We start from the raw sequence: 25,574 nt of genomic DNA, 5'->3' as shown, positions 1-25,574 counted from the left end.
TTTTCCACAGGGACAATATATGCTAAATGACAGCAAGTGTGTAAAATGACAATTGCAAATTAATTTCAAAACACTGGAGACTGGAGTTGTCCACCCCACCTACTCCTCCGCTAAAGCAAAGCTCATGCAGATTGCCAAATTAAGGAAACTGAACTTAAATGAACGAGCATAATACAAGTTCAAGAACTTTTGCAATAGCATGCTATAATAACTTTTGTAGTGCCTTGTAGTGATCTCAGGTCATGGAGCTTTTTAGAATGATGCAGCACACTGTGCTTGCCTGCAATTGTGTTCCATACCTGGCAACCCAGGGTGTGGAAAAAGGACTGAGTAATTGGTGGGAAGGATTAGTGGGAGGGATTTAAAGCAAAAAAAAAAAGATTTCTGCTCTATAATGATCAACCCAAAGAAGAACATACTGGCTGAAGCACTGATGTTAAGTGACACCTTAAGTGAGCTACAACTTAACATGTTTTCTTAATATCTAATGTCACATCCTGATCATTCTATGAGTTAGTACAGAAAATATGCAATACATATTGGGCCTTTACATTGTTTCAGAGAAGAACATCTGTTATCTGTGTGTTATAAGTCAATATTGATCAGAATTAAGACCTTTTAAACTTTTTAACTCACAATTTAAACTATAAAACTAGTGGGATGATTCAAAAGAAGCCCTCAGACAAGAAATGAAATTAACAGACATTTTATCCAATGATAATCTGATACAAAAAATAAAAAGCTTACCTGTACAAAGTTTCCAGAGTAAAGAAAGCTCCTCCAATTTCACCTCAAGATCCAGCCTGATGTTGTTCATTTCCCGAATGTTCTTTTCTCCAAATGTGAACATCGACATTATTTCATTGTTAAAAGAGTCAAAAGTGTCTGAAAATATAAGGAAATTCTTCTACACACTCTCATGTGACCTGAGTGAGCCCCAAACTAACTTCTATTCAGCTGAGGAGCCTCAGGGATCCAAACCGAGAGCCTGTAACAGTGAGGGATCCCGAATTCTGCACCCCACAACCAGCCCACACACAGACTGTCACACCTCTTACATAATGCAAACTGACAGAGATACCACACTCAGAGATTCCCACATGTTCAGTGAGTAAAACACACTCTCATTACATTACATTACATTACATTACATTTGGCAGACGCTTTTGTCCAAAGCGACTTACAATATTCAAGTGCAAATAATAGAAGCGGTTAAGTACAAAAATAATAGAAGTTAAAAATAAAGCATCTATAGATAGGGCCTTAAGGAGGTCAGAGGGAAATAATGGAATAGAGGAGTAGAGAAGAGGAAGAAGGAGATGAGGTCAGAAGTAGTTAGTGTGTTAGAGGTGTTAGGAGAGTAAGTGCTCTTTGAAGAGCTCTGTCTTCAGGAGTTTATTAAAGATAGTGAGAGATTCTCCTGATCTGGTAGTAGAAGGTAGTTAGTTAGAGGTGTTAGGAGAGTAAGTGCTCTTTGAAGAGCTCTGTCTTCAGGAGTTTATTAAAGATAGCGAGAGATTCTCCTGATCTGGTAGTAGAAGGTAGTTAGTTAGAGGTGTTAAGAGAGTAAGTGCTCTTTGAAGAGCTCTGTCTTCAGGAGTTTATTAAAGTTAGCGAGAGATTCTCCTGATCTGGTAGTGGAAGGTAGTTTGTTCCACCATTGGGGAACTCTGTATGAGAACAGTCTGGATTGCTTTGTGTGAATGTTTGTTTGGCAAAGCGAGGCGACGTTCATTGGAGGAGCGCAGCGGCCGGGAGGTAGCGTAAGTCTTCAGGAGCGAGTGCAGGTAGGAAGGAGCCTGTTCTGTCATCACCTTGTAGGCGATTGTAAGAGTTTTGAATTTGATGCGAGCATCAACCGGTAGCCAGTGGAGCTCAATGAGCAGCGGGGTGACATGTGCCCGTTTTGGTTGGTTGAAGACCAACCAAAGACTCTCACACTCTCAAACTGAGCAGTGACAGACTGAAATATACAGTATACTAAAAATACTATAGCATTCATATTTTGAAGAGGGATGTGCTAAAATTAGGGGTTAAATTCCAAAAAGAGAAAAGGGCCACAAACCTATTTTATCTAAAAACTGACCCAGAACAATACACACTAGCAATATATCTGAACAGCTGCTGCCCTCTCCTGGCACATGTTAGTCCTTACACACTTTGACACAAGTATTTTGAGGCTAACATCACTATTACACATGTTCCAAACGATTATGCAAGTAAAATGTACATGAAATGCAAGGAATCCGGTATTCAAAAAAAAAAAAAAACTTTCACTCTGTATACTGCCTCAGAAGCTAGTTGAGTGCATTTTAAATCAATTTGTAATTTTTAATTGAAGCTCAAATGTCCATGTTTATATACAGCTCTTGTAAAAAAAAAAAAAGAGAGAATTAAGAGACACTTAAAAATGATGAGTTTTTTTTATTTTACCAAATTGAAAAACTCTGGAATATAATCAAGAGGAAAATGGATGATCACAAGCCACCAATCCAAGCGGAACTGCTTGTTCAATTTTTGCATGAGGATAGGCATAAAGTTATCCAAAAGCAGTGTGTAAGACTGGTGGAGGAGGACATGCTGCCAAGATGCATGAAAATTGTGATCAAAAACCAACCAGGGTTATAACAGCAAATATTGATTTCAGAAATCATTTGAAATCTGAAAGCTCGAAATCTTTTTTGTTATTTTGTTGTTATTTCAGCCATTTCTCATTTTCTGCAAATAAATGCTCTAAATTACAATATTTTTACTTGGAATTTGGGAGAAATGTTGTCTGTAATTTATAAAATAAAACAACAATTTTAATTTTACTCAATCATCTATCTACAAATAGTAAAATCAGAGAAACTTATTTTTTTCCAGAGATGTATTTTTCTTTTTCATTTTTACATACCTGTTTACAGTCATATTTCTATTAAAACATAATATGACTGGGCTCTCCCGAGGGTCACAAAAGCAGTGTGCATGTGCAGAAAACTGTTTCATAGAAGGCCAGTTTGAAACACCATTAGAAACTTTTTTTAATTGAGGTCTTCATTTGAAATATACAAACGTTCACACACTTTCCTCCAATTGGGCACCTGGACAACTTTTAGTGCACTAGTCCCTTTCTCACTGGTGAAGTCAGACAGGCTTGTTCAAGCAGGCGACCGTGAACAAGAGGAAACACAGAGATCTGAACATCAGAAGGGTCCTAGACAGAGGCAGTCAAAAAAATAAAAATAAAAAATCAGGCTGAATCAGTCCTATCCCCACTACTATGAAAAAAATGCCTTTTGAGGAAAAGATCAACAAGCACAAAAGGGGAGAGTGAAAAATAACACCAAAAAGAGAAAACAGAAAAGCTAGAGGAAGAAAAACAAGAGATTAAAGCCTACAAATAATCAACATACATTCATGTAAACTCTTTCTGAAGATCTATAAAACACAGAGGCTGGTGTTTCCATAGTGTCCTCTGATATAAAGGCTCAGTCTCTCTCATTTCCCTCCCTGTTGTTGCAGTCCAGGACTTGCTAATGGTCGACCAACATGGAAAACCAATCAAATGTCCACTTTAAGTCTTCTTACATACAAATACCCAAACTGTAGTCAGAAAGGCTTTGTAACTGTTATAAAAAAACAAAAAAAACATTGAAAGAAAGAAAAATAATTTGGGCATGAAAAAAGTTTAATAAAATTGCAATCATCACAAAAAAAAAAAGAAAAATTAAAAATACCAAATAAAAACCCACACATACAGTCAACCTATCCTGAGTACAGTCTGAGAGAAATAAATAAACCCTAGATGCTTGTTTCTCTGTGTGTGAGTGCCCGTGTGAGCTTTCATGTGGTGTGTTACGGAACGGGGCAGTTCAATTTAGTCCGAAATTCACTGGATGGTGTGTCAGTATCCCTGCAAGCCATTATAAACCTTCTGAGCTGGAGCCTGCTTCAACAGCTGCTTTATACCTGCATGCAGAAAAAAAAACAACAAGAAAGATATTCATTAATACAGATATTCATTAAATAAACTGCAGTAAATAGAAAAATTAATTATTTCAGAATCTACACAAATAAAACCTGCTCTTCTCGTACCATCTTTCTGCTGATCATCAAGCTGTTCCTTGGGGAAATCCACATCAAATGTTATTATAAGTGATCCGCGGATATTGTTGTTGTCAAAGTTGGGAAGCCCTTCACCCTTCTTCCACAATCTGGATCCAGGTTTGGTGATTTTATCCCTGGCGATATGAACCTGCAACACAACAGTATGATGTAAATCAGGGGTCTGCAATAGGCAAGCATGAAACAGTTTGCCTGTGAGTTTGTTTTAACTATAAATGAACGATAATGAAAATAAATAAATAAATAAATAAATAAATAAAATAAAATGCCTCTCTGGTGAGCTTTTGTTCACATCCCTCCCCTGTCTCTCTGTCTCGCTCGGTGTGACTGTAGTTTCCACACATTCTCGTTTTTCTGCCCCTTTTTGGGGGTGTTTTTTCTGGTTGTGTCTCAATTCACTAGCCGGGGCAGCGGTGGTGTATTGGACCTCGACCCTAATGACATAGGTCCAATCCAGCTTGAGGAGCTGTGTTTTTTTTTTTTTCCTTTTCTTCTTCGGTTTACCTGCTTTGAGATCAACTGTTCTGCAATTGGGTTCAACAACCCTCTGGGCTGAAGAGCTACTAGTCTGTATGACTTTATCCCATTACATTTCATTACACTTCATTTTTCTTTTTTTTTTTTGTGGCCCGCTTGGAAAATATCTGGCCTGCACACAAAACTAAATTTCTGCGCCTTGATTTAAATAATAAACTTAAAAATGTCAGAAAACTTAAACATGGGATGAGCTAAAATAGAGATAATAATACTTGCCTTGTGACCGTCTAAATGCGTGATCTGCATTTCAAATCCAACCAGAGCCTCAACCAGACTGATGGTGACGTTAGTGTACAGGTCATCACCTCTGCGCTCAAACAGCGGATGTCTGCAGAGAAAAAGATATTGAATAAGTAGATGCATTAAGATTTCCCACTCTTCAGCAATTATTGGTAAACCTTTCTTTTACAGTCCCCTAAGTTCTAGGTACAGACAACCCCCTCTAGCAAAAAAATCTGATCCCTATTCAATGCAGGAAACCCCACACTCATGCATGCAATACAGTGCAATCCAAACTACATACAAACCTAGTGAGCCCAAAAGGCATAAATGATTCTATTTAAATTCAGTTTTCACTGACATGGAATGTTTCAATAGTTGCTAGTAATAAATTGATCCAGTCATTATCATAAAAAAATTAACTGAAATAACCAATCCTTACTTTAAGACTTTGATACGGAAGCGGAGATCTCCAGGCTCTCCGTCAATGTGTGGCTCCCCTGCACACAAATGACCAAACATATATTGCTGTTCTCAGATATATTTTTAACCACATACCAATACCTGCATTCTAGAACTTTGTATAATAAAATCATTAGTTTCACTGCGGTTAAAATACCTTCACCAATGAAGGGATATTCCATCTCATCTCTGACTCCCTGCTCAATCTCCACCTCTAGTGTCCTCTCTTCATTCACAAGCCTGCAAAGAGTAAAAACACACTGTAAACATGTGCGCACCATTTATCATCTATTAGCAAGTTACATCATTATTATTTGAGGAAAGTGGAAGCAGAACTTACTTAATGTTTGGGCATTCATCACAGACTACTTCCTGGGTCATCTGGAAGCGGCCTGGCCCGAGCTGTGTAGTTCTCATTTCCTGGCGACAGTTGCATTTCCTTTTTCCTGGTGCCTCTTTAGCAATTGGCTTGTTTCGCACTACCTACATAGTAAAAGAGGGAAATGTGAAGAGAGGAAATATGTGACAATAAGAAACAAGGAAGAACAGCATCCTTCCCATGCTGAACCAGAGGATATGACACGAAATGTATTAAAGGAAAAATCAGTTATAAATGCAAGTGAGTGTGTAAAATTGTTACAGAAGTCCAATTTCCAAACACTGGGTAGAGATTTCTGCCCTACCCACTCCTCCCCAGATGTGAAACTCATGCGGGTTGCCAAATTGGCACATAATGGTAAGCATCGAGTAGCTGTAGTCTGTAACTAATCAGTGAAATATATATGGTGGTAATATGGTGGTAAATAACAGATTACTGTGATGTTTTGCACAGCTCAAATAAGAATACGATTTAATTTAAAACATATTTATATAAAACATATTTATATAAAACACTTTATTAAGGAGTTATGGAATTATTAAGACCAGAGAATTAGTGGTTATCTTACCTCAACAAAATTTCCAGAATAAACCTCCTCCAGTGTAACTTCCAGGTCCAGGATAATGTCATTTCCTCTTGGGATGTTCCGGTCCTGCTGCTGCCTGTTTCCTCCAAACATAAACCCAAAGTCCCCAAAGAAGCTGCAACAAACATAGAAGAAATGTGAGTGTCATGATAGTCATATACATAGTGACAGTGGGGGCAAAAAAGTGCAGTGTAATACTACTGGACAACTGTATGAACACATACACTATATCCTCATTAAAAAAAAAAGTACTATAGCTGAGCTCTTCCTAAAGCTGTCTAGAACAGCCAGGTAGGTCTCTAACTTTCTGTTACACAATAAATACATGTGCAGTTTAACCGCATGTACTAAAATAAAAGGGAATTTAAAAAATGTCACCCCTTTAATAATATAATATTGCTTGGACACTTACCTGGAAAAGATATCACCATGCGAGCTATGATGACCTTCCTTCAGACCCTCCTCTCCATAGGCATCATACTGTTTCCTTTTCTCCTCGTCTGACAGCACCTGAGTTCAGATTACACAAGTCATTCATTAAGTGGTATCAGAATATAATAATTCATCAAGACAATAAAGAGGACAGTGGCTTTAACCTAATCTGGTTTCAATCTGTTCCTGATTAGTTTAATTGCCTTCTGATGTTCCTTTAATGATTGGAGAGATCAGTGCTGAGCAAGAAAAAGGCTTACTGTCTGTACACAGTTAAAAATTATGCTGTATTATTTGTACTGTAATTTGATTAGCCGTGTCACTGCGATACAGAAATTGTCAGAAACTGTAACACTGTATTGTGCTGTCTATTTTTGTGGGCGGTGCTAATCTGCTGTTTGATTGTTTGACAAATGTCTATTCTGATAGAGAACATATCTCAATTTGTGCAAAAAAGCGCAAAAACACAGAAGATAGAAGAAAACAGGGGTTAATGTATTTGAGAGCATATTAGTATATTTGGATTTATTTTCATGAAGCATGATTAAAACAAAGAAATAATAGGAATAATCTACCAACACAACCATTTATTACTTCCTGTGCTTTTTTTTTTAGTTTTGAGAACCTTATTTTTATCTGAAAAATGAATCAAAAGCGCCTGAGAAAACTGCAACTGTTAACTAATCTACCGCCAGAGCAGCTCCACGTCGTGTTTTCAATACTACCAGTCAGCTGACTTTTGACCAATCAGACGTAGCCACACATTTCACTCCACCAATCAGATTCATCCGTGGTTTCCCCAACACTGAAATGATGCCTGTCATACATACAGCTAAAGCCTTGGATATTATATTACAGTGACACACAAACAAACAAACAAATAAAAAAATTTTTTATATATATATACACATGTTTAGCTGCTCAAATTTGAAGAACTTTATATTAAGCTAATAAATAATAATAAACAGTATAATTTATATTAAAAATCACACTTCCAGCTTTTCAGCTGTGTGTGGAAATAGAAACAGAGACCAACAACACACCTCATAAGCAGCTCCGAGATCTGCAAATTTGTCCTGGGCACTGGGGTCATCAGGGTTTCGGTCAGGATGAAGCTGAAGTGCCAACTTTCTGTAGGCTTTCTTGATGTCTTTGATAGATGCTGATTTGCTAACCCCAAGAATCTTGTAGAAATCCCTCCTGAATGGATAAAATATTTGCAACAAAAGTGTGATTAGGAATTTAGGTTATATAATAAGCTAGCTGTATAATTTTAATTATAAGGCGATCATTGTGACTTCTATCCAGTAAAAAAAGAAAATCTAAGAAATTTGAAAGAATGAGAGACAATGGCTAAATACAGATGGTGTATCTTATCTAGGTTATCAGTTTTATATGTAACCTCTCCAAATACCTAACGATAATCTAAATACAGCTACAGCATTAAGGTTATTTATTTTATTCTTAAATCAAGACAAACGTCCCTCTGCGTAGTTAAATAGGTACATTTGATAGCCCTCCACTACAGCACACATGTAGCTCCAGAGAGTGGAGCGGCGCAGACCAATCACAGAAGAACATGTGTACCAGCCCAGAGACCCGCTTCACACAGCGGAGAAACTAAATACACAGAGAAAACAGCGCTGCCACCTACCCAGCCAGTACTGTCGCTACTAAATATAAGAGCAGACAGCATATACTCGATAGTTTCATCCCTCCCGCGGCCATAGGTCTCGCTTTAATCCCGAAGCGCAGTAAAACACACCGGCTTTCTGTGTGTTGTGTAGTGCAGTGACCGCTTCCTGTTCTAGGAGAAAGACACGCCCCCAATTTTCTTACCGGCTGCAAAGAAAGAAAAAATAAAAGTCCCTTAAAGGCCAGGCATTTCAAATTAACGGTTTAAATATGCAATTACACAGAAAGTATATATATAATACTAGCTATATAACGCTATTTTCATAACAATTTGATTATTACTATGAAGTAAAAAATATAATAAAATAGAAAAATCAAAGTCTCCAAGAACATTTCAAAATAATTATAAATAAAGCTCCGGTAAAGAAAAAATAAAAAGAATGACATGAAATTCAATGAAATTAAAAAATGATAAGTTTCTCTGATTTGACAATTCCTAACTATATCTTTAAGTAACATGAATATTGTTCTTTTATTGTATAAACAACTGATAACATTTCAATATTGTCGTTTAGAACATTTATTTGCAAAACAACAGAAAATATGCAGTAGTTTCGTACAATCTCAAACAATGAAAAAAAAAATCAAGGTCATATGTATAAAAATACAATATTACTAATGTTTTAACTCAGAAACAGTTCAGAAATCAATCAATATTTGGTGGAATAACCCTTATTTTTAATCATCTTTGCATGTTCTCCTCCACCTGTTTTTCACACAGCTTTTGGGTGATGTTGTGCCACTCCTGCTGAAAAGAAAAAAAAGTCAAGCAGTTCAGTTGTGATCTTCCTCTTGATTATATTCCAGTGTTTTTTTTTTATCAAGATATACGTCACAGTAAAAATATTCGTAAGTATTCTAATAACAAGTAGATTATTAACATTAAGTTAAAAAAATAAAAATAAAAAAAAATTTTGAACTGTTTATTTTAAATAAAATATGTTTATTTTATTTAACGTTTTCTTTTATTTCTTTTTTTTCAAAATGAAAGGTAACATTTGTTTGCAATTTGAGCTGCACTCTGGGTTATGTTTGCAAAGTAATAAATAAATAAAGTTAGTATTAGTGGAATTAATATTTTTTTTTATCTTATGCTGAGGTAATTCGACTTTTATTTTGCCTGATTTTCTAACAGGAAGTAGTGCTGTGTGCTTTCTCGGCGTCGCTAGTGACAGACAGTAGCTAGGTAAGGTTAGCTAACGCTAGCTAATAATGGCTTCTCTGGACAGAGTAAAAGTGCTGGTGTTGGGAGATTCTGGTGAGACACAGCTGTTAATGTTACACTATAATTGTTTATATATGATTCACGCCGTGTTTTATGTCTTGTTTTTAATCTGTCGGCTCTTTTAAACTGCTCTAGTGATACTTTAAGCTAGCACTGAGTAAACACTTGCAGGTTGACAAGCCAACCTAGCTAATGTTTAGCTAGCTCTGGCAGGGAGTTAAAATGTTTAATTAATTGTTTATTCGCCAATTTACATCGGCTTTAATCTTACTGTTTGGTTATAGGCGTTGGGAAATCTTCTTTAGTTCATCTGGTGTGTCAAAATCAAGTGCTGGGAAATCCTTCATGGACAGTAGGCTGCTCTGTGGACGTCAGGGTAAGGTTGACAACTTGGTTAACTTATACAGCTCATAAAAAATAATGAGATCACTTAAAAATTAGTTAAAAATTAGAGTTTCTTTGATTTTTATCAAATTGAAAACCTCTGGAATATAATCAAGAGGAAGATGGATGGGCACAAGATCAAACCAAACAGAACTGCTTGAATTTTTGCACCAGGAGTAAAGCAGCATAAAGTTCTCCAAAAGCAGTGTGTAAGACTGGTGGAGGAGAACCTGACATATTGATATTCAGAAATATGGATTTCTGAACTCTTAAAACTTTATGAATATTAACTTTTTTCTTTGCATTATTTGAGGTCTGAAAGCTCAGCATCTTTTTTTTTATTTCAGCCATTTCTCATTTTCTGTAAATAAATGCTCTAAATAACAATATTTTCATTTGGAATTTGGGAGAAATGTTGTGTGTAGTTTATAGAATAAAACAACAATGTTCATTTTACTTAAACATAAACCTAAAAATAGCCAAATCAGAGAAACTAATTTAGAAATTGAAGTGGTCTCTTAATTTTTTCCACAGTTAGAAAATACTGATTTAAAATTGATCATACAGATTAAATTTATACTAACCTCACCCTGCAGGTTCACGACTATAAAGAGGGCACGCCAGAGGAGAAGACCTATTACATTGAACTGTGGGATGTTGGAGGTTCAGTTGGAAGTGCCAGTAGTGTCAAAAGTACCAGAGCGGTTTTCTACAATTCAGTTAATGGTAAAGTAACAAAAATGAAGCACTGGAGAGTGCAGATATACAACATTTTGGATGCACCTCTTCTCATTTAATGTTTTCTTTATTACTTTACTTTACTTTATTACTTACTGGATATACATTGTGTATTGTTAGTAATATTGTGTCATGTTGGGTCATTGAGTTGTGGCCACCTCTAGTGAAAATGCCTGTATTCTTTAATATCGCTGGTAAAATATGGGAATGTCGTTTTTTTTTTCCTCAGGCATAATTCTAGTCCATGACCTGACCAATAAGAAATCCTCCCAGAACCTGTATCGCTGGTCGATGGAGGCACTAAACAAAGACTCGTCGCCTACAGGGGTGATCGTGTCCAATGGGTAAGACACTATCAGTTTAGGTGTAAAGGCTGAAATGATTATCTGTGTGAATAACTCAGTGTTTAGGCTTGTAATGTATGTATAACATGTCTGGGAACAGAAATTCTAATGTAGAAGTTTTAGTGCACATTTAGAAGCATGATGTGGCAGTGTTTTAGTTCCCTTCACTTTGTTACATAATTCTTTGTAATGTATGGACACAGAGAAATAATCCAAAATTACTTTTAACATTTAAAAATGACAGTTTCAATTTGCTTTGTCTTAAATCTAGTAAAATCGCGTGACAGTGACTGCACTGTTCTGTAATTTTATTAGATATTTACTTAATACTTACATCTTATGCCCCCATTGACCATGTGATATTTGGTGGTGGTGTAGTAAGTGTTAAGTGTATCAAACACAACATGTGCCGCTGTGGTTTAAAACACTTAGTATACTAACTGGCCATTTTATAACACCTACGTTACACTTTGTAATCTGATATAAGGTGTAGTAAGTCATGCTCAACACTTGATTTCATTTAATCTGTGTTTGGTTTCTCCCCCACTCCCTCTGCCATGTACATGGCACCGTTCTGAAGGGTAGTTAAGAAGGACTGAGTTTGGGCCTGTTTTGATGCAAAAATCCACACTTTAGAGAAAAATACTGCAGGATGATTACCTAAGAATAAATGTTATGCCTTGTTTTATTTATTTATTATGTGATCACACAGGGATTATGACAGAGAGCAGTTTGCAGAGAACCCCATTCCTCTCCTGATTATCGGCACCAAATATGATCAGATACCTGAAAACAAGCGCAGTGATGTTCTGACCCGCACCGCCTTCCTGTCTGAAGACTTCAACGCAGAGGAGATCAACCTGGTATGTGATTATAATGTATAAGAATTATGTTAATTAGCTCTTCACAATGTAAAATGTTCTACCTTGTAAAAAAAGAATAATAAAATGTATTTCTTACACTTTCATCTCTATTTGAATAGTAATTTCTGATTATCTATTAATGATACTGTTTTTTTTCTTCTATTTATACCTTTAGGACTCCACAAATCCACGTTATTTTGCTGCTGGCTCATCTAATGCTGTGAAACTGAGCAGATTTTTTGACAAAGTAAGATACTTCTATATAGATACATAGAAAACAGCTTTGGATTTTAATTTATTTATCAAACTAATTAATAATCAAACATCTTTACTGTTTATTCTCTTTACTTCTTCTAATGCTTCATAATATTAGTATGTACTGGAATATAATCTACCATAGTTGCAGTGGTTGTTTGCAGATGAATGTGAACCTTTTAGCAGCACCAAGCCTAACATTAGTAGTGACAGTTACTTCAGTATAAACAGTATTAACTCCTTTTATTCACCCTAATTTCAGAAGAGATTGACCAGTGATTGACCAGGTGTCCCAATACTTTTGTCCATATATTCAATTTTTTTCTAAATTTGAAGAATTGATCGGCAGAATGTTGTTTAATGAGCTGATACTAGCAATAAATATACAGATGCAAGAAAAAAAATATGTAAACCCTTTGTGAATACTCGGATTTTTGCATACATTGGTCATTAAATGTGTTCTGATTTTCATCTAAGTCACAACAATAGACAAACATTGTCTGCTTAAACTAAAACCACACACAAAAAAAAAAAAATATATATATATATATATATATATATATATATATATATATATATATATATATATATATATATATATATATATATATATATGTTTGCATGGTTTTATTGACGCAACATTTTAACATTCACAGTGAGTGGGGGGGGGAAAAGTATGTGAACCCCTAGGCTATGCAGATCTCTAAGGTAATGCCAAAGGGTTTACATACTTTTTCTGTATTAAACTGTATTTAATGCTTAATGCTGAATAATTATAAATTGTATTATGATTTTTTTATACATCTGTAGCTTACAGGCAAATATCTTCTCAGAACTCTTATAATAGAAGTAGTTGGGGAGGTGCAGCTATGTAGAGTGAAAGATTCTGTTGTGTAGACATTTCTTAGAAATGAGTAATAATAGGAACTTGACCACATTCGGCAGATTTAGTAGATCTTTTAGCAGATTATGATGAAAAACCCTTGTGGTCAATTCTCTTTCACTTCTTCAGAAGTGAAGGTTTGGTTGATTTTGTTCTTTTATCTTTCTGATTAAAAGGTTATCGAGAAGAGATACTTCACCAGAGACCCCAGCCAGGTGAGAAAACCACCCTGTTTATAGTTCTGATTGTGGCTTTGATGCTGCATGGCCTGTGCAAACTGTGGTCACAAATGCAGCACTTCAACTCTTTTTTTTACTCATTTCAACAACGTTGTTTTTTTTATTTTTGAAAAAAAGTATTTTTTTTTTATTCTGATTTAATTTTAGTTTAGTCACTATTAGCAGTGTGTTTTTCAGGGTTTCTACGCTCATTAAATTTAAAAATAGCAATTTTCAGGCCTGAAGAAGTTTGGGAAAATTAAAAATACTCATGGAAATTTGCAATCTACAATTGTGTTATCATTTATCAACGGAGAAAAGCTATTTTATTAATAATATTATGAAGTTAGTAATATTTTATTAATTTTATTATTGAAAATTGTGTCATCATTGCTTAAAGAATATTTTTTATCATTATAGTTTCAGTTTTTTTTTTTTTTTTTTTATTGTCTATGTCTGAACTGATGTTCTAAAGGTCGTATGGTCATGAAATTTTGCCTTGAAGACATGAAACAGTCCTGAAAAAAAAAAAAAAAAAAGCAATTTATTGGTTAAAAAGTGTAGTATGAACCCCGGTTTTCCCACTGTTCTTTCATGTGTTGTTTTTTACTTTCTTGCTTTACATAATTTCTTACTTGTTTATTAACTTTTCCTTTCTTTTCTGTAGTTGACGGGCTTCACAGACAGAAAGCGCTTTAACTTCAAGAGTCTTCACTACGACTGAACGCGGATAAACACTGCAGCGGCTTGTGGTTTTTGTTCTGGTTACTACTATCTCTGCTACAAACGCGTTTCTCACGACTGCATGTACGTCTGAGAAGGTTTGCGGTTTATTTCACTAGTGAAAGTACCTTAAAATAAGCAGGATCATAAGATCATAAGATCTTAAGATATGGTGTACCTTAAAGTCCATTTAAGGTATATCTCTACAAAATACTAAGAAGATTCCCCCCAAATTAAGCTTAATAAAAATATAAAAAATGTAAATGACAGAAATACTGTTTCATATATGCCCCATTGAATTAGTTATAGTCCAATGTAGATAAATATGAATTATATCTCAGCAATGTTTTTCCTTTTGTTGTTGATGATCTTTGTAATTCATGCCTTTGCATATATTTGTATTTTGCTATATTAGCAAATATATAAATCTCAGAAAACTCTTGAAATACTCTTGTATATATTGTTGTTGAAGAGCAGCGACAGTAAATGAAGAATAAAGAAATGACAATAATAATGACAAAAACACTTCTGATCTTCCTTTGAAAATGCTTTTTAGTAAAAATCCATTTAGATGAAAAAACATCTCTAAAATATATAATAACAACATAAACAATGAACTTCAAAGATTTGATTAAAAAATTGTCAATGCTTGATATCATCGCATTCATGGCACCAAATCTAGAACTATTAATGCCTGGAAAGATGCACTCCATACTGTGGAGACTTTATTAATCTCTTAATGGCTTGTGTAAAAATAAGTTAGGTTGATTGCTTTTTGTGATATTAATATATTGTAAAAATAATAATTGTATTAAAACTAAAAAACAATTTGTCACAAAAAAGGACCAGTTAGACAAAAAATAAACAGAAGAGTGAAAACATGCTTGATTCATACAATATGCACTTTATTGAAGTGTGATTATAAGCAGAAAATAAATCTCAGGGGGTATTAATTTCTTTCTGAATCCATGGATGGAAGTAGGCTACTTTAATGTACACTCCTGGGTACTTGCGCTTTATGCAGTTACCGGGGTACGTAAACACAGCCAATCCCGTCAGTTTGTTGTTACACATTAGAGGACTTCCTGAATCACCCTGTAGGAAATAAAAAGAAAGATTAATGATCAGATGGTGTAATATTCAGTGTGATGTTCTTTAACTGTGTCATTATCAGAATACAGTGCTTTTTGGCCCTTACTATCATATTTCTAAAACTTCAAAGAACACAGAAATCATAATTTAATAACTTTTTTAAATATTTTCTGTCACGACAGGATGGATAAAGACAGGATGGACTAGGATTTATTTTAAATCAAATTTGTTCGACAAAAAAAAATAGAATTGCAGAGATTTTGATTTTTCTACATTTATTTTAATTGCTGTCATATTTTTACCATGACAGGGCAGACAACTTTAGCTTTACCACAACTATGGAGTACGGAGACAGTATGTGAAATATTAGGTTAAATTAAGATTATTAATCGCTAAATATGAAAGTGTTTTCACCTTTGAATCAATTAACAATAAAACTTAATAGAGTTTTTTTTTGTGCATTACATGCAGGAAAAAGCATTTATATATTTTTCCATCACTGGAATGAAAGGGTTAAGAAGACAATAATGTACACAAAATTACAAAAATACTGTTTCATATATGCCCCTTTGGATTTGTTTGAACAGATTAATATGAATTCTATACAATGATATGAACTCTATACGTTTTACAGTAAGGGTTAATATTGCTCTCTTATTTGTAATAATGTTTTCACATTCTTGAATGTGTGATATATTAACAAATACCCCGCATACACCAAAATATCTTATAATGAAATATATTAGATTTTTCAACATTTTATATTTCTGTAAGAGGAGAAACTACTTGAATCAGCCTTGATTTTGCTTTAATAAAGAGAGAATTCAGTACCTGACAGAAGCCCTTTTCTCCATCGGAGGCGGTGCAGATCATGCGTTGGGAATCGAAGTACATCTGCCATATGTTCTTACATTCGACGTTAAACTGTAGTTTGAGTCGGACCTCTTTCAGAACATCTGAAGCAGAACCACATGGTTCTGTCTTACCCCAGCCTGCTATAGAACAATTCTGATTGGCTGGAATATTTTTATTGTTCTTAGGAAGAGTGATGATCTGTACAGACTTGGTCAGCTTGGCTTTGTTCTTCAGCTGTAACAGATTGAAGTGTTGGAGATTAGGCAGACTGGGGGGAAATTACCAAAAAACAACAAAAGATAAAAAAAAAACTGTATTACATTTAGTAGCATGATATCATAGCTGTGGTTATGTTGTCCCTCTTTGTATGAGGGATGCTTGATGTATTTCTTCACTTCGATTCTCCTCTGACTCGGCTCCTTTCGACTGATGTTATGAGCTCCCAGCAGAACTTCGAGTTTCTGTTTTTTCTCAGAAGTCTTGTAACCACTATGGAAAGAGATATTTCAAACATATTCAGTGATCCTATTTAGTACAGAGAGTTTCCCCTGCCTATAAAACACTGTACTAACTGGAGATGCATTAGAATACCAAGTGTAAATGCATGTAGATACAATCTATTTAGAATGCAATCCAGACAAAGTGACCAGATATACAGAAAATAACAGGGCCTTAATGCAGACTCTATCACATTCCTTTTTAGCTTCAGAGCTTGCTTTACTCCTTCGTTTCTATTTGTACTGTTTTTACTATGGGTGAATGAGCCCTTCTGAAGTCCCCATTGCTCCACCAGCCCCTCGCGTTCAGTAAAACTGAGCCGGATCCTCTTTTTTTGGGGCTGTACGTGTGACGTAAGTATGTAAAGACAACTCAATATTTTATCTTTTGTCTAGTTTAGAAACAAAATAATAGGGACTGCCATTTTAATTTGGAGTAAATGTGCCCTTACAAACTGTCCAAAGTTATTCAAAAGCAGTGTGTAAGACTGGTGGAGGAGAACATGATGCCAAGATCCATAAAAACTGTGATTAAAAAAAACAAGGTTATTCCACCAAATATTGATTTCTGTACTCTTAAAACTCTATGAATATGAACTTGTTTTCTTTGCATTATTTGAGGTCTGAAAGCTCTGCATCTTTTTGTTATTTCAGCCATTTCTCATTTTCTGTAAATAAATGCTCTAAATGACTTGAATATTTTTATTTGGAATTTGAAAGAAATGTCTGTAGTTTATAGAATAAAACAACAATGTTCATTTTACTCAAACATAAACCTATAAATAGCAAAATCAGAGAAACTGATTCAGAAACTGAAGTGGTCTCTTAATTTTTCAGAGCTGTATATACCCACTGCTGATAATACATCAAAATGAAGAGACTTACTTGAGACAGTGGGCTGCAGTGAGCACATAGTCCTCTCTGATGAGCATCCCACCACACTTGTGTTCTTTGTTAAGCTGAACCGACACCATGTAGGGTCTAGAGTGAGGCTTGACTTCATGTCCTTCAACAATACCACTCTTCATCGCTCCTGAGAAAACAAGAATAAATCAGTTGAGTTTAAATACCATCACAGAGCCTCTATGTGTAACTTTTACTAATCACATTCCATATAACAGTGTAGAGTAGTGAGAGAACTACTTAAAACCTCTAAAAAAATCTCGGAATAAACTCAATAATACTCTAGTAAACAGATTACCTGATACAGGAAGGATGGAAAGGACGAGCAGCGAGACGCTCAGCAACATGTTTTCACGCTGCACTGACACACATATGCAAGAAGCACAGTCAATATATAGACATTATAGACAAGGCAGCCCCCACAAACACATCCTCTGACCACATCTGCACAGTTTCCACACCACAGAAGAGTATGAGGGGATTTTGGAGGAGTTTAGGGTGACTTAGTGGACATATGCAATTTGTCTAGTTGTTAATTCTGTATCAAATTTCAAAAAGTGTTCTGTGTACTACAGTATTTCTACATTATTGTCAAATGTCTTAAACAAAAAAGTTTTATGTACCATGTTGAGAGGACCGGACTATTTCTTTTACAAAGACATGAAAAAAATGGGATATTCTTCATGTGAAGATTTCTAGTTCTGAAATGTCCAAAATATGATCATTATGGAAAATGCTAATAAAAAACATGTACTTTGACATTTATTTAATTGCAGGACAGGGGTGCTTATTTCTGATCCTGGGGATCTACCATCGTGGAGAATTCAGATTTATCACACCTTTATTCTAGATTGCCTCTGGCTTTACTTTTTTTTTTTCTTTTTTTTTTTTTAACCACGCCTTTCTCCCCAATTTAGCTCTGCCAACTACCCCACCCACTCAGCTGTACTCCCCCTATCACTAGTGATTCTTTAACACCAGGAGGGTGAAGAGTATATAGCACATGCTCCTCTGATACATGTGATGCCGAGTATTATCACAGCGTGCTCGGAGGAAAGTGCAGCGACTCGGTTCTGATACATCAGCTCACAGACGCAGCCTTGTGCTGATCCACATCACCCTAGGAGTAATGAGAGGAAAGAACGGCATCTACTGTACCCACCCAGAGAGAGCGAGGCTAATTGTGCTGTCTCAGGGCTCTGGCAGCTGACTGCTGGACCACTCATAGTGAAGTACACATTATTATGTATGTAATTGTGAATTACTTGCTAGCCAGTTGGTTTAGTATTTCTTGTGGAATTCAACAGAATTGTACTATAGGGTCTGAAAAATGTATATTATTAATTAAATTACTGTAGTTATGAAAGTGAAGAACTGATGGCTAATGAATCTAGGTTTTTATACAGGCTTTAATGAGTCAAACATCAAACTCTTAGTATTATAGATTGGTTGATTGGCGCAGTGGATAACACCACCAACTGCTTATGAGCTACCACATCATGTGGGAGGCTGGGGTTCAATTTCCAATCTGAAAACAGGATATAAAAAATAGTTTCGCATACTATTATAGTACATATACCACAGTTTGAGAACCATTGCTTTACATGATTTATTATATTATTTAACATATTTAACATGTTTATAACTTAAAATATAAAGTTGTATTTTTGTTTTAGGTATTTCCTGTAAAAAAAAAAAATGTTTATATTATTTGTTACATTCTTCTTATTTTGTGTGTGGGCCCTGCTAAAAAGTTCCTTAAAAAATTGCTATGATATGTAAAGAAAAAGGATGGTGATGATGATTTGACCAGGGGTGCACAAACATTTTCACTGTTTTTTAATGAAATTGAACTTGGTTTATTTAACTTAAATAAATGATGGTCATATTGTTTGTTACCAGACATAATGCTGCATAATGTCATTATTTTAGGTCTTCAGCTTTTGTCATCAATCTGTTTATTTGTCAGAAGGGAACATTTTAATGCTAAACTTCTACTAAATGTCACTGAGGTTTAGGGGACGTCTAGCACTGGAAAGAATGAATGTTTTTCACCCCTCACTTAGTTTTTTTTCTTTTGTCTGTCCCCTACATGTGAACCTACACATGTTCCAGACCTCAGTATGTAATCATTCTGTAACTCATCTGTTTGTTTCTCGCTCTCTTCACCTCTGCCATCATTTCCTTCTGACCTGTCACTTCTCAGGAACATCTGCTGCACTTTGCTGCTAGATCTTACCTGGCAGCTCAGCTGCAGTAAACTACATATTCAGTTTATTTTTTTCACTCATATATTACGCTTTATTTATGGAAATATACGTTTAGTAATTTTTTTGTTATCTATTAGTTGTTTAAAAAACTCCTGCCTGACTTGTAATTTCATTGTATTAATTATCCTGTGATAAAATGATATTTGGGTAATTAATTTACCAAAGTACAAGGCTTACCAACTGTATTATACCAAAACTTATTGTTTCATATTTCAAAATTGCACAAGAAAAAAAATAAAAAACAAAAGGATGACACACATGAAGAAGAAGAAGAAGAAGAAAAATAGAAATATAGTAGTACTATCTAGAATATTCAGTACCACTTTTGCTATACAAATATGTTCATTTGAAAAAAATGTATCAGGTTGTACAAAGTTAAAAATTCCAGGATTTAATTCAATTCAGTGAATTCATTTTAATTTGAATTTAATTTAAATCCACTCTACAGCATGTTTAAGTACATTTTAATTAGAATTAAAGTGGAAATTATTTCATTGTAATTCAAAGAAATTCATTCTATTTACATATCAGTGATATATGTGATAATTTTAATGAAATAACCCTTACACAGTATGAAGGTGTATTTGGGGTAATTTTTCTGTTGGAAAACAAATGATGGTCCCACTAAGAACAAACCGAACAGGCTAGCTTGTTACCATGCTGGTTTTTAAGCCTGTCTTGATGTTTTTTTTTTTATAAATTAACAGCGGTTTTACCAGTAAAGCAAACACCACACCATCACACCTTGGCCTGTGTGCTGCAGGGTGGGGAACACACACACATGAAAGACATGGTGGGTGAAAACAAAATTCATATTTTGACTCATCAAGCCAAAAAAAAAAAAAAATGGTCTAGTGTCCATTTCTCATGTTTTTTGTTTTCTTTTGAGACCAACCAAGTCTCTACTTCTTCTTCATGTCCCTCTTTAGTAGTGGCTTCTTTGTATTACTTTGACCATTAAGACCTAATTTAAGTCTCCTCTGAACATTTGATGTTGAAATATGTCTTTTCTTTAATCTGAGGTGATTTTAAATTGCTAGTGCTGGGAGCCAAGCCATTGAATGTGATGAATAAAACCACATAGTACTCATAAAATAAGTAGTATTGTACATTTTCAAGTAAAGGTACTAGTAGTAGAGTAGTATTGTACAAAGAGAGGTGTACATTTTCTTGTATCTTCCTCGCAACACACAACTACAGTGCAATTCTTGAGTGATTAACTGGAAAATAAATATAATGTATGTAAGAAGCTATTCTTGGCAATAAACGCACTGTACATCAAACATATCATTCCCTTATCCACTGTAGGTCATGAAAAATAGGGAAAAAAAGATAAATAATATGCCTTTAGGATTAATATGAGTATTTTTTCTTTTATAAAACAGATTCAACTAAAACAAGAAACAAACACACATAAGATTTAATATAAGATGTTTGCAATGTGACATTTATTATTGTGGTTGTCTGGAATAGAAAATGAAGAAAATGATACACACTGTACATGTACACTTTACACTTTCTAACCTATGACTTTTTCAATCCATGGAAGAAAGAAGCCTATCTTTGTGTAAACCTGTGGACCCTTCCGACAGTCAGTAAGGTTGGCAAACGCAACGATTCCCTGTGGTTGATTGTTGCAAATAAGAGGACTTCCTGAATCACCCTGAGGAGAAAAAAAGAGAAAAAGTAGGTGACAATGTGAATTTTGATTATCTGTGTGCTTGTGACTTTTTTTTATTAATTATAAAATTATATTGTGATAATTTAATACAGTACAAGGCTCACAACTGATGTATTATATCAAAACCTAATATTTTCCATATTTCACAATTACATTAAGAAAAAAAAAACGAGGGATGACACAGGTAGGCAAAATCTGTACAAAGAAGAAGAAGAAGAAGAAGAAGAAGAAGAAGAAGAAGAAGAAGAAGAAGAAGAAGAAATACAAATACAAATACAGGAACAGATACTATCTAGAAGATTCAGTACCACTTTTGCCATACAAATATGTTTGTATACAAATTTCAGGATTTAATTTAATTTAGTGAATGAATTTGATTTTGAATTGAATCTACTCTAAAGCATGCTAAAATAAATTTTAATTGGAATTAAAGAAAGTTGAAATTCATTGTAATGCAGTAAAATGTTCTTATACAGTACCTTACAAAAAGACCTTTTTCCATCAGAGGCGGTGCAGATCATTTGCTGAAAGTTAAAATGGTTCTGCCATATATGCTTGCATTCAATGTTAGACTGTAATTTGAGTGAAACCTCTCGCAGAACATTTGATGGAGGACCATTTGGTGCCGTAAAGCCCCAGCCTGCTACAGAGCACATCTGATTGGCTGGAAGCTTATCATTCGTCTTCGGCAGAGCCTTCTCTTTCGTGAACTTGTTGATCTTGGCTTTGTTTTTCAGCTGTAACAGATCAGTCAGGGAACTTCAGTAAGTTGTTGTAACAGGTTGGAGGCAGGAAGCAAATGCAAGTCTAGTTAAATTTTTCATCATTCAAAAAATAAAGAACAAACACTAGGGTAGTAAAGCAAACACTAATGCTACAGACACAAAGACTATAAAACAAAGAATTTACAATAAGACTAATAAACAGGCAAGCAAAATCAGCAGCATAAACTGAACTTACACAAAGAAAGAGGAAACAAACAAAGACAGGGTAGGACAAGAACAAAATACAGAGGCTAAAGCTCATACAAAGACAGGGTCAAACATAAAGCATGACCGAGAACAAACCAACACATGGGGTATTTTTACACAGGCACTGACAAGGGACACCTAGAGGGAGTAACAATGGGGCGGGGCTAAAGAACACAGGAAAACAAAGGAGAGGAGCACATAGGACCAAAATACTAATAAACACAAGACAGATACAAGCTGTATGACAATTGTCGGTAAACAATCGATAATAAAGAAACAGCTACAGTAAGTAGGAGGTGATGATACCTTCAGTAACATGATATCATGGTGTACTTCTTGGTGCTTGTAAGAGGGATGCTTAATGCATTTCTGCACTGGAATTCTCTGCTGGAAAAGTTCCTTTTTCTTCAGGTTGTGTGCTCCGAGGACCACTTCCAGCTTGCTCATCTCAGACTGTTTAATTAGGCTGCAGTCACAAGAATAACGTAACATATATATTTAAAATACTTTTAAAATATTCCTATTCAAAATGTTAACATGTAAGTGAGCTTAAGTGACTTACTCTGTGCAGTGAGCAGCAGTCAACACATAGTCCTTTCTGATCAGCATCCCACCACACATGTGGGTATTGTACATTTGAAGAGACACCATGTAAGGTCTGGAGTGAGGTTCAACTTCCTTTCCTCCAATAATACCGCTCTCCATCGCTCCTGAGGAAATACAAAAATAATATTAAAGGTTTCATTCCATCCTTTTTTTATTCATTTTAAATGTCTAGTTGAGGCCTCTAGTATGAATGAATGCCATGTGAGCCATTTTTTGTTTCTATTTAGCCCTGCTTAAGATCAATGAATAAGTGGTCTATGAAGAAAGACAGGATCTGAGCTCTTGCTCATGAATATTCATACATGCAAATATATCACCTCTGATTGGCTAACAGCACTGCAGCAGAGAATGCCTACCACAGTCAATTTTACAGCTCTAAAACTCAAAGGACAAAATGTTTTCAGAGATACAGCCTTGTCGACTATCGATTCGTTTTTCGACTCGTCTTTTCTTAGCTACTGCCAATATTACACATTATAGCACTCCCTCACATGTATTATTGCTTAATTAATAGTATAGTAACAAAAACTGTTACTATACTGACATTCAACTGTAGTGAATGTGTAATCTGCTGTTTATAACTGGGCACCAGAGGTTTCAAGTAATTAAATACTTTGTTACCTTACTTAAGTGTAAATTACTTAAGTGTTGGTTATCTATACTTTACTGGAGTAATTGTTTTTCAGACATCTTTATACTTCTATTCCTTAACTTTTCCCACAATTATCTGAACTTTTTACTACTTACATTTTAAAAATAGCCTCGTTAATTCTATTTTATTTCAGCTCGTTTTCAATTCAATTCGTTCAATAAAACCCCTTTCCAGATAAATCTCTCCTCCATCCAGATGTGATTGGATGTAGAGAAATATAAACATATACCATTCTGACACCTTATTGGTTTATACTGTGATCCATCACACCTGCACACGCCCCGCCCTACGCCCCCACCCCCACACTACAGCAGAAACATAGCAGACGTATGTAGTCTAGTATGAAGATGATCCGTTCAGAGACTCAAGAGACAAACTCCAGACAAACTCCAGTCCAACTAAACTTTTTAAATAGATTTTCAATAGGCATGTATGTAGCTAAAACAGGGAACAGCCTAGTGCATCCCAAATATATATTATCAACATTAACATTTTATTAGAACATTATAGTCATTATGGCTTTTAGAAAAATGTGTGTATGTGTGTAGGAGGGGGGGGGGGGTACTTTAAGTAGTTTTGAAACCTGTACTTTTACACTTTTACTCAAAGAGTAAAAAGCTTGAGTTGATACTTCAACTTCTACAGAATTCTTTTAAACTCTAGTATCTATACTTCTACCTACAAAGTAATAAACTGAGATACTTTTCACACCTTTGTTGGGCACATGTGAGGTTTGGTATTTATAGAAAGACCGGCTTTTTGTTGTGAGCGTCGCATTACATTTATACATTAACAAGGTAACAAGTTTAAGTAATGAGTAAAGCAGTAGAAAGTGTTAGAGTAGTGGTCCAAAATTGTGAGTGATCACGTTGTGTGTGTGTGTGTGTGGTGACAGTGTGGTTGGTGAAGCCAGTGTGACCCAATTTAACAGCGTGCTGGATATACAATCAACAACACCAAACAACAACAAAGCCATTATCAGTAAAGAAAGTTAATTTGAAAACTCGTACAAATGTATAAAGCTATTGTTAAATAATGATAAATTAAATAATGATACAATCAATTACAGCAGAGTTCATTTATGAGCAGAAATGATATAATTTAAAATAAAAAAAGCATCGATTTGTTGAATAAGTGTCATAAAATCAGTACATTACCAGAAAGAGAGATGACAGAGACGATGAGCAAAAACTGAAACATCATTCAGCTACAAGTGCAGACTGTAGACTAACAGACAACACATAGCTTACCACAGTTTCTTTTAGCGCACATGATCCGTGCACTGCTGCAACAGACGCTGGGGTCTTTTAGAGGGCTTGAGGTGAGAAATATGACTGAAAGTGAAAGTAGAGGTGAGTGGAAATTGAGTGGTGGGTTAAGAGCTTATGTGTCAGAAAATATCAGTAGCTTATCTTGGAGTAGTGCTTTAAAGCTTTTCTTTTCATTATTCTTTTATTAACAACAACAAAAACAATACATATTATAATAATACAATTGAAAAGTTACTTTATTTCAGTAATTCAGTTCAAAATGTGTACCTCATATATTATATAGATGTATTAAACACACAGAGTGATCTATTTTAAGCGCTTATTTATTTTATTGTTGATTAGTGATTATTGCTTACAGCCAATGAAAACCCATAAATCATGTCTCAGAAAATTTGAATATTATATATAAGACCAATTGGTACTTTTAGCACTGTGGGCAGTGTGCCAAGTCCTGCTGGAAAATGAAATCCGCATCTTCATAAAAGTTGTTTTCAGCAGAGGGAAGAAGCATGAAGTGCTGTAAGATTTTGTGGGAAAACAAAACTGCACTGACTTTAGACTTGATAATAAAACACAGTGGATCAACACCAGCAGATGACAGACATGTCTCTCCAAACCATCACTGATTGGTGGAAACTTTACACTAGACCTCGAGCAGTTTGGACTGTGTGTCTCTCCACTCTTCCTCCAGACTCTGCTCCCTTGATTTACAAATGAAATGTAAAA

General features: G+C 35.0%; 4 protein-coding genes across 4 annotated transcripts; 1 reads left to right on the top strand and 3 right to left on the bottom strand.

Moving 5' to 3' along the window:
• Positions 1-2,998: 2,998 nt before the first annotated feature.
• Positions 2,999-8,532, bottom strand: dnajb11 (DnaJ heat shock protein family (Hsp40) member B11). The gene is made up of 10 exons (XM_007227757.4): positions 8,377-8,532; positions 7,766-7,922; positions 6,703-6,800; positions 6,273-6,405; positions 5,666-5,808; positions 5,483-5,565; positions 5,306-5,363; positions 4,861-4,972; positions 4,078-4,237; positions 2,999-3,951 (listed from the first exon to the last, which is right to left on the bottom strand). The coding sequence occupies exons 1-10, from the start codon at positions 8,448-8,450 to the stop codon at positions 3,887-3,889; spliced, it is 1,083 nt and encodes a 360-aa protein (XP_007227819.1). The 5' UTR covers positions 8,451-8,532; the 3' UTR covers positions 2,999-3,886.
• A 1,018-nt stretch (positions 8,533-9,550) lies between these two features.
• rabl3 (RAB, member of RAS oncogene family-like 3) lies at positions 9,551-14,582 on the top strand. Its single transcript, XM_007227758.4, has 8 exons — positions 9,551-9,675; positions 9,927-10,018; positions 10,623-10,752; positions 10,994-11,108; positions 11,821-11,971; positions 12,147-12,218; positions 13,286-13,324; positions 13,995-14,582. Exons 1-8 carry the CDS (start codon positions 9,630-9,632, stop codon positions 14,049-14,051), a joined length of 702 nt encoding a protein of 233 aa, XP_007227820.1. The 5' UTR covers positions 9,551-9,629; the 3' UTR covers positions 14,052-14,582.
• A 316-nt stretch (positions 14,583-14,898) lies between these two features.
• LOC107197919 (granzyme B-like) lies at positions 14,899-17,755 on the bottom strand. The gene is made up of 5 exons (XM_022680645.2): positions 17,696-17,755; positions 17,380-17,527; positions 16,318-16,486; positions 15,974-16,231; positions 14,899-15,145 (listed from the first exon to the last, which is right to left on the bottom strand). The coding sequence occupies exons 1-5, from the start codon at positions 17,742-17,744 to the stop codon at positions 14,990-14,992; spliced, it is 780 nt and encodes a 259-aa protein (XP_022536366.2). The 5' UTR covers positions 17,745-17,755; the 3' UTR covers positions 14,899-14,989.
• Positions 17,756-21,092: 3,337 nt separating this feature from the next.
• Positions 21,093-24,937, bottom strand: LOC103022973 (granzyme B(G,H)-like). Its single transcript, XM_022680646.2, has 5 exons — positions 24,735-24,937; positions 22,882-23,029; positions 22,626-22,785; positions 21,828-22,085; positions 21,093-21,330 (listed from the first exon to the last, which is right to left on the bottom strand). The coding sequence occupies exons 1-5, from the start codon at positions 24,778-24,780 to the stop codon at positions 21,187-21,189; spliced, it is 756 nt and encodes a 251-aa protein (XP_022536367.2). The 5' UTR covers positions 24,781-24,937; the 3' UTR covers positions 21,093-21,186.
• Between the last annotated feature and the right edge of the window lie 637 nt (positions 24,938-25,574).

Source organism: Astyanax mexicanus, chromosome 11, assembly GCF_023375975.1.
Source record: "Astyanax mexicanus isolate ESR-SI-001 chromosome 11, AstMex3_surface, whole genome shotgun sequence".
Lineage (NCBI taxonomy): Eukaryota > Metazoa > Chordata > Actinopteri > Characiformes > Acestrorhamphidae > Astyanax > Astyanax mexicanus.
This window is presented reverse-complemented; position numbering and strand designations above follow the sequence as displayed.

Excerpts from the sequence above, each read along its gene's own strand:
- LOC107197919 (XM_022680645.2), bottom strand. The coding sequence starts at position 17,744 with ATGTTGCTGAGCGTCTCGCTGCTCGTCCTTTCCATCCTTCCTGTATCA. Across the intron at positions 16,487-17,379 it reads ACTGCAGCCCACTGTCTCAA|TGGTTACAAGACTTCTGAGA; the intron begins GTAAGTCTCTTC and ends CTCTTTCCATAG. Across the intron at positions 15,146-15,973 it reads GAGAAAAGGGCTTCTGTCAG|GGTGATTCAGGAAGTCCTCT; the intron begins GTACTGAATTCT and ends TATTTCCTACAG.
- LOC103022973 (XM_022680646.2), bottom strand. The coding sequence starts at position 24,780 with ATGATGTTTCAGTTTTTGCTCATCGTCTCTGTCATCTCTCTTTCTG. Across the intron at positions 22,786-22,881 it reads ACTGCTGCTCACTGCACAGA|CCTAATTAAACAGTCTGAGA; the intron begins GTAAGTCACTTA and ends TTGTGACTGCAG. Across the intron at positions 21,331-21,827 it reads GAAAAAGGTCTTTTTGTAAG|GGTGATTCAGGAAGTCCTCT; the intron begins GTACTGTATAAG and ends TTTTCTCCTCAG.
- dnajb11 (XM_007227757.4), bottom strand. The coding sequence starts at position 8,450 with ATGGCCGCGGGAGGGATGAAACTATCGAGTATATGCTGTCTGCTCTTA. Across the intron at positions 5,566-5,665 it reads GATGAATGCCCAAACATTAA|GCTTGTGAATGAAGAGAGGA; the intron begins GTAAGTTCTGCT and ends TACTCTTTGCAG. Across the intron at positions 4,238-4,860 it reads CGCATTTAGACGGTCACAAG|GTTCATATCGCCAGGGATAA; the intron begins GCAAGTATTATT and ends GTTGTGTTGCAG.
- rabl3 (XM_007227758.4), top strand. The coding sequence starts at position 9,630 with ATGGCTTCTCTGGACAGAGTAAAAGTGCTGGTGTTGGGAGATTCTG. Across the intron at positions 10,753-10,993 it reads TTTCTACAATTCAGTTAATG|GCATAATTCTAGTCCATGAC; the intron begins GTAAAGTAACAA and ends TTTTTTCCTCAG. Across the intron at positions 12,219-13,285 it reads TGAGCAGATTTTTTGACAAA|GTTATCGAGAAGAGATACTT; the intron begins GTAAGATACTTC and ends TCTGATTAAAAG.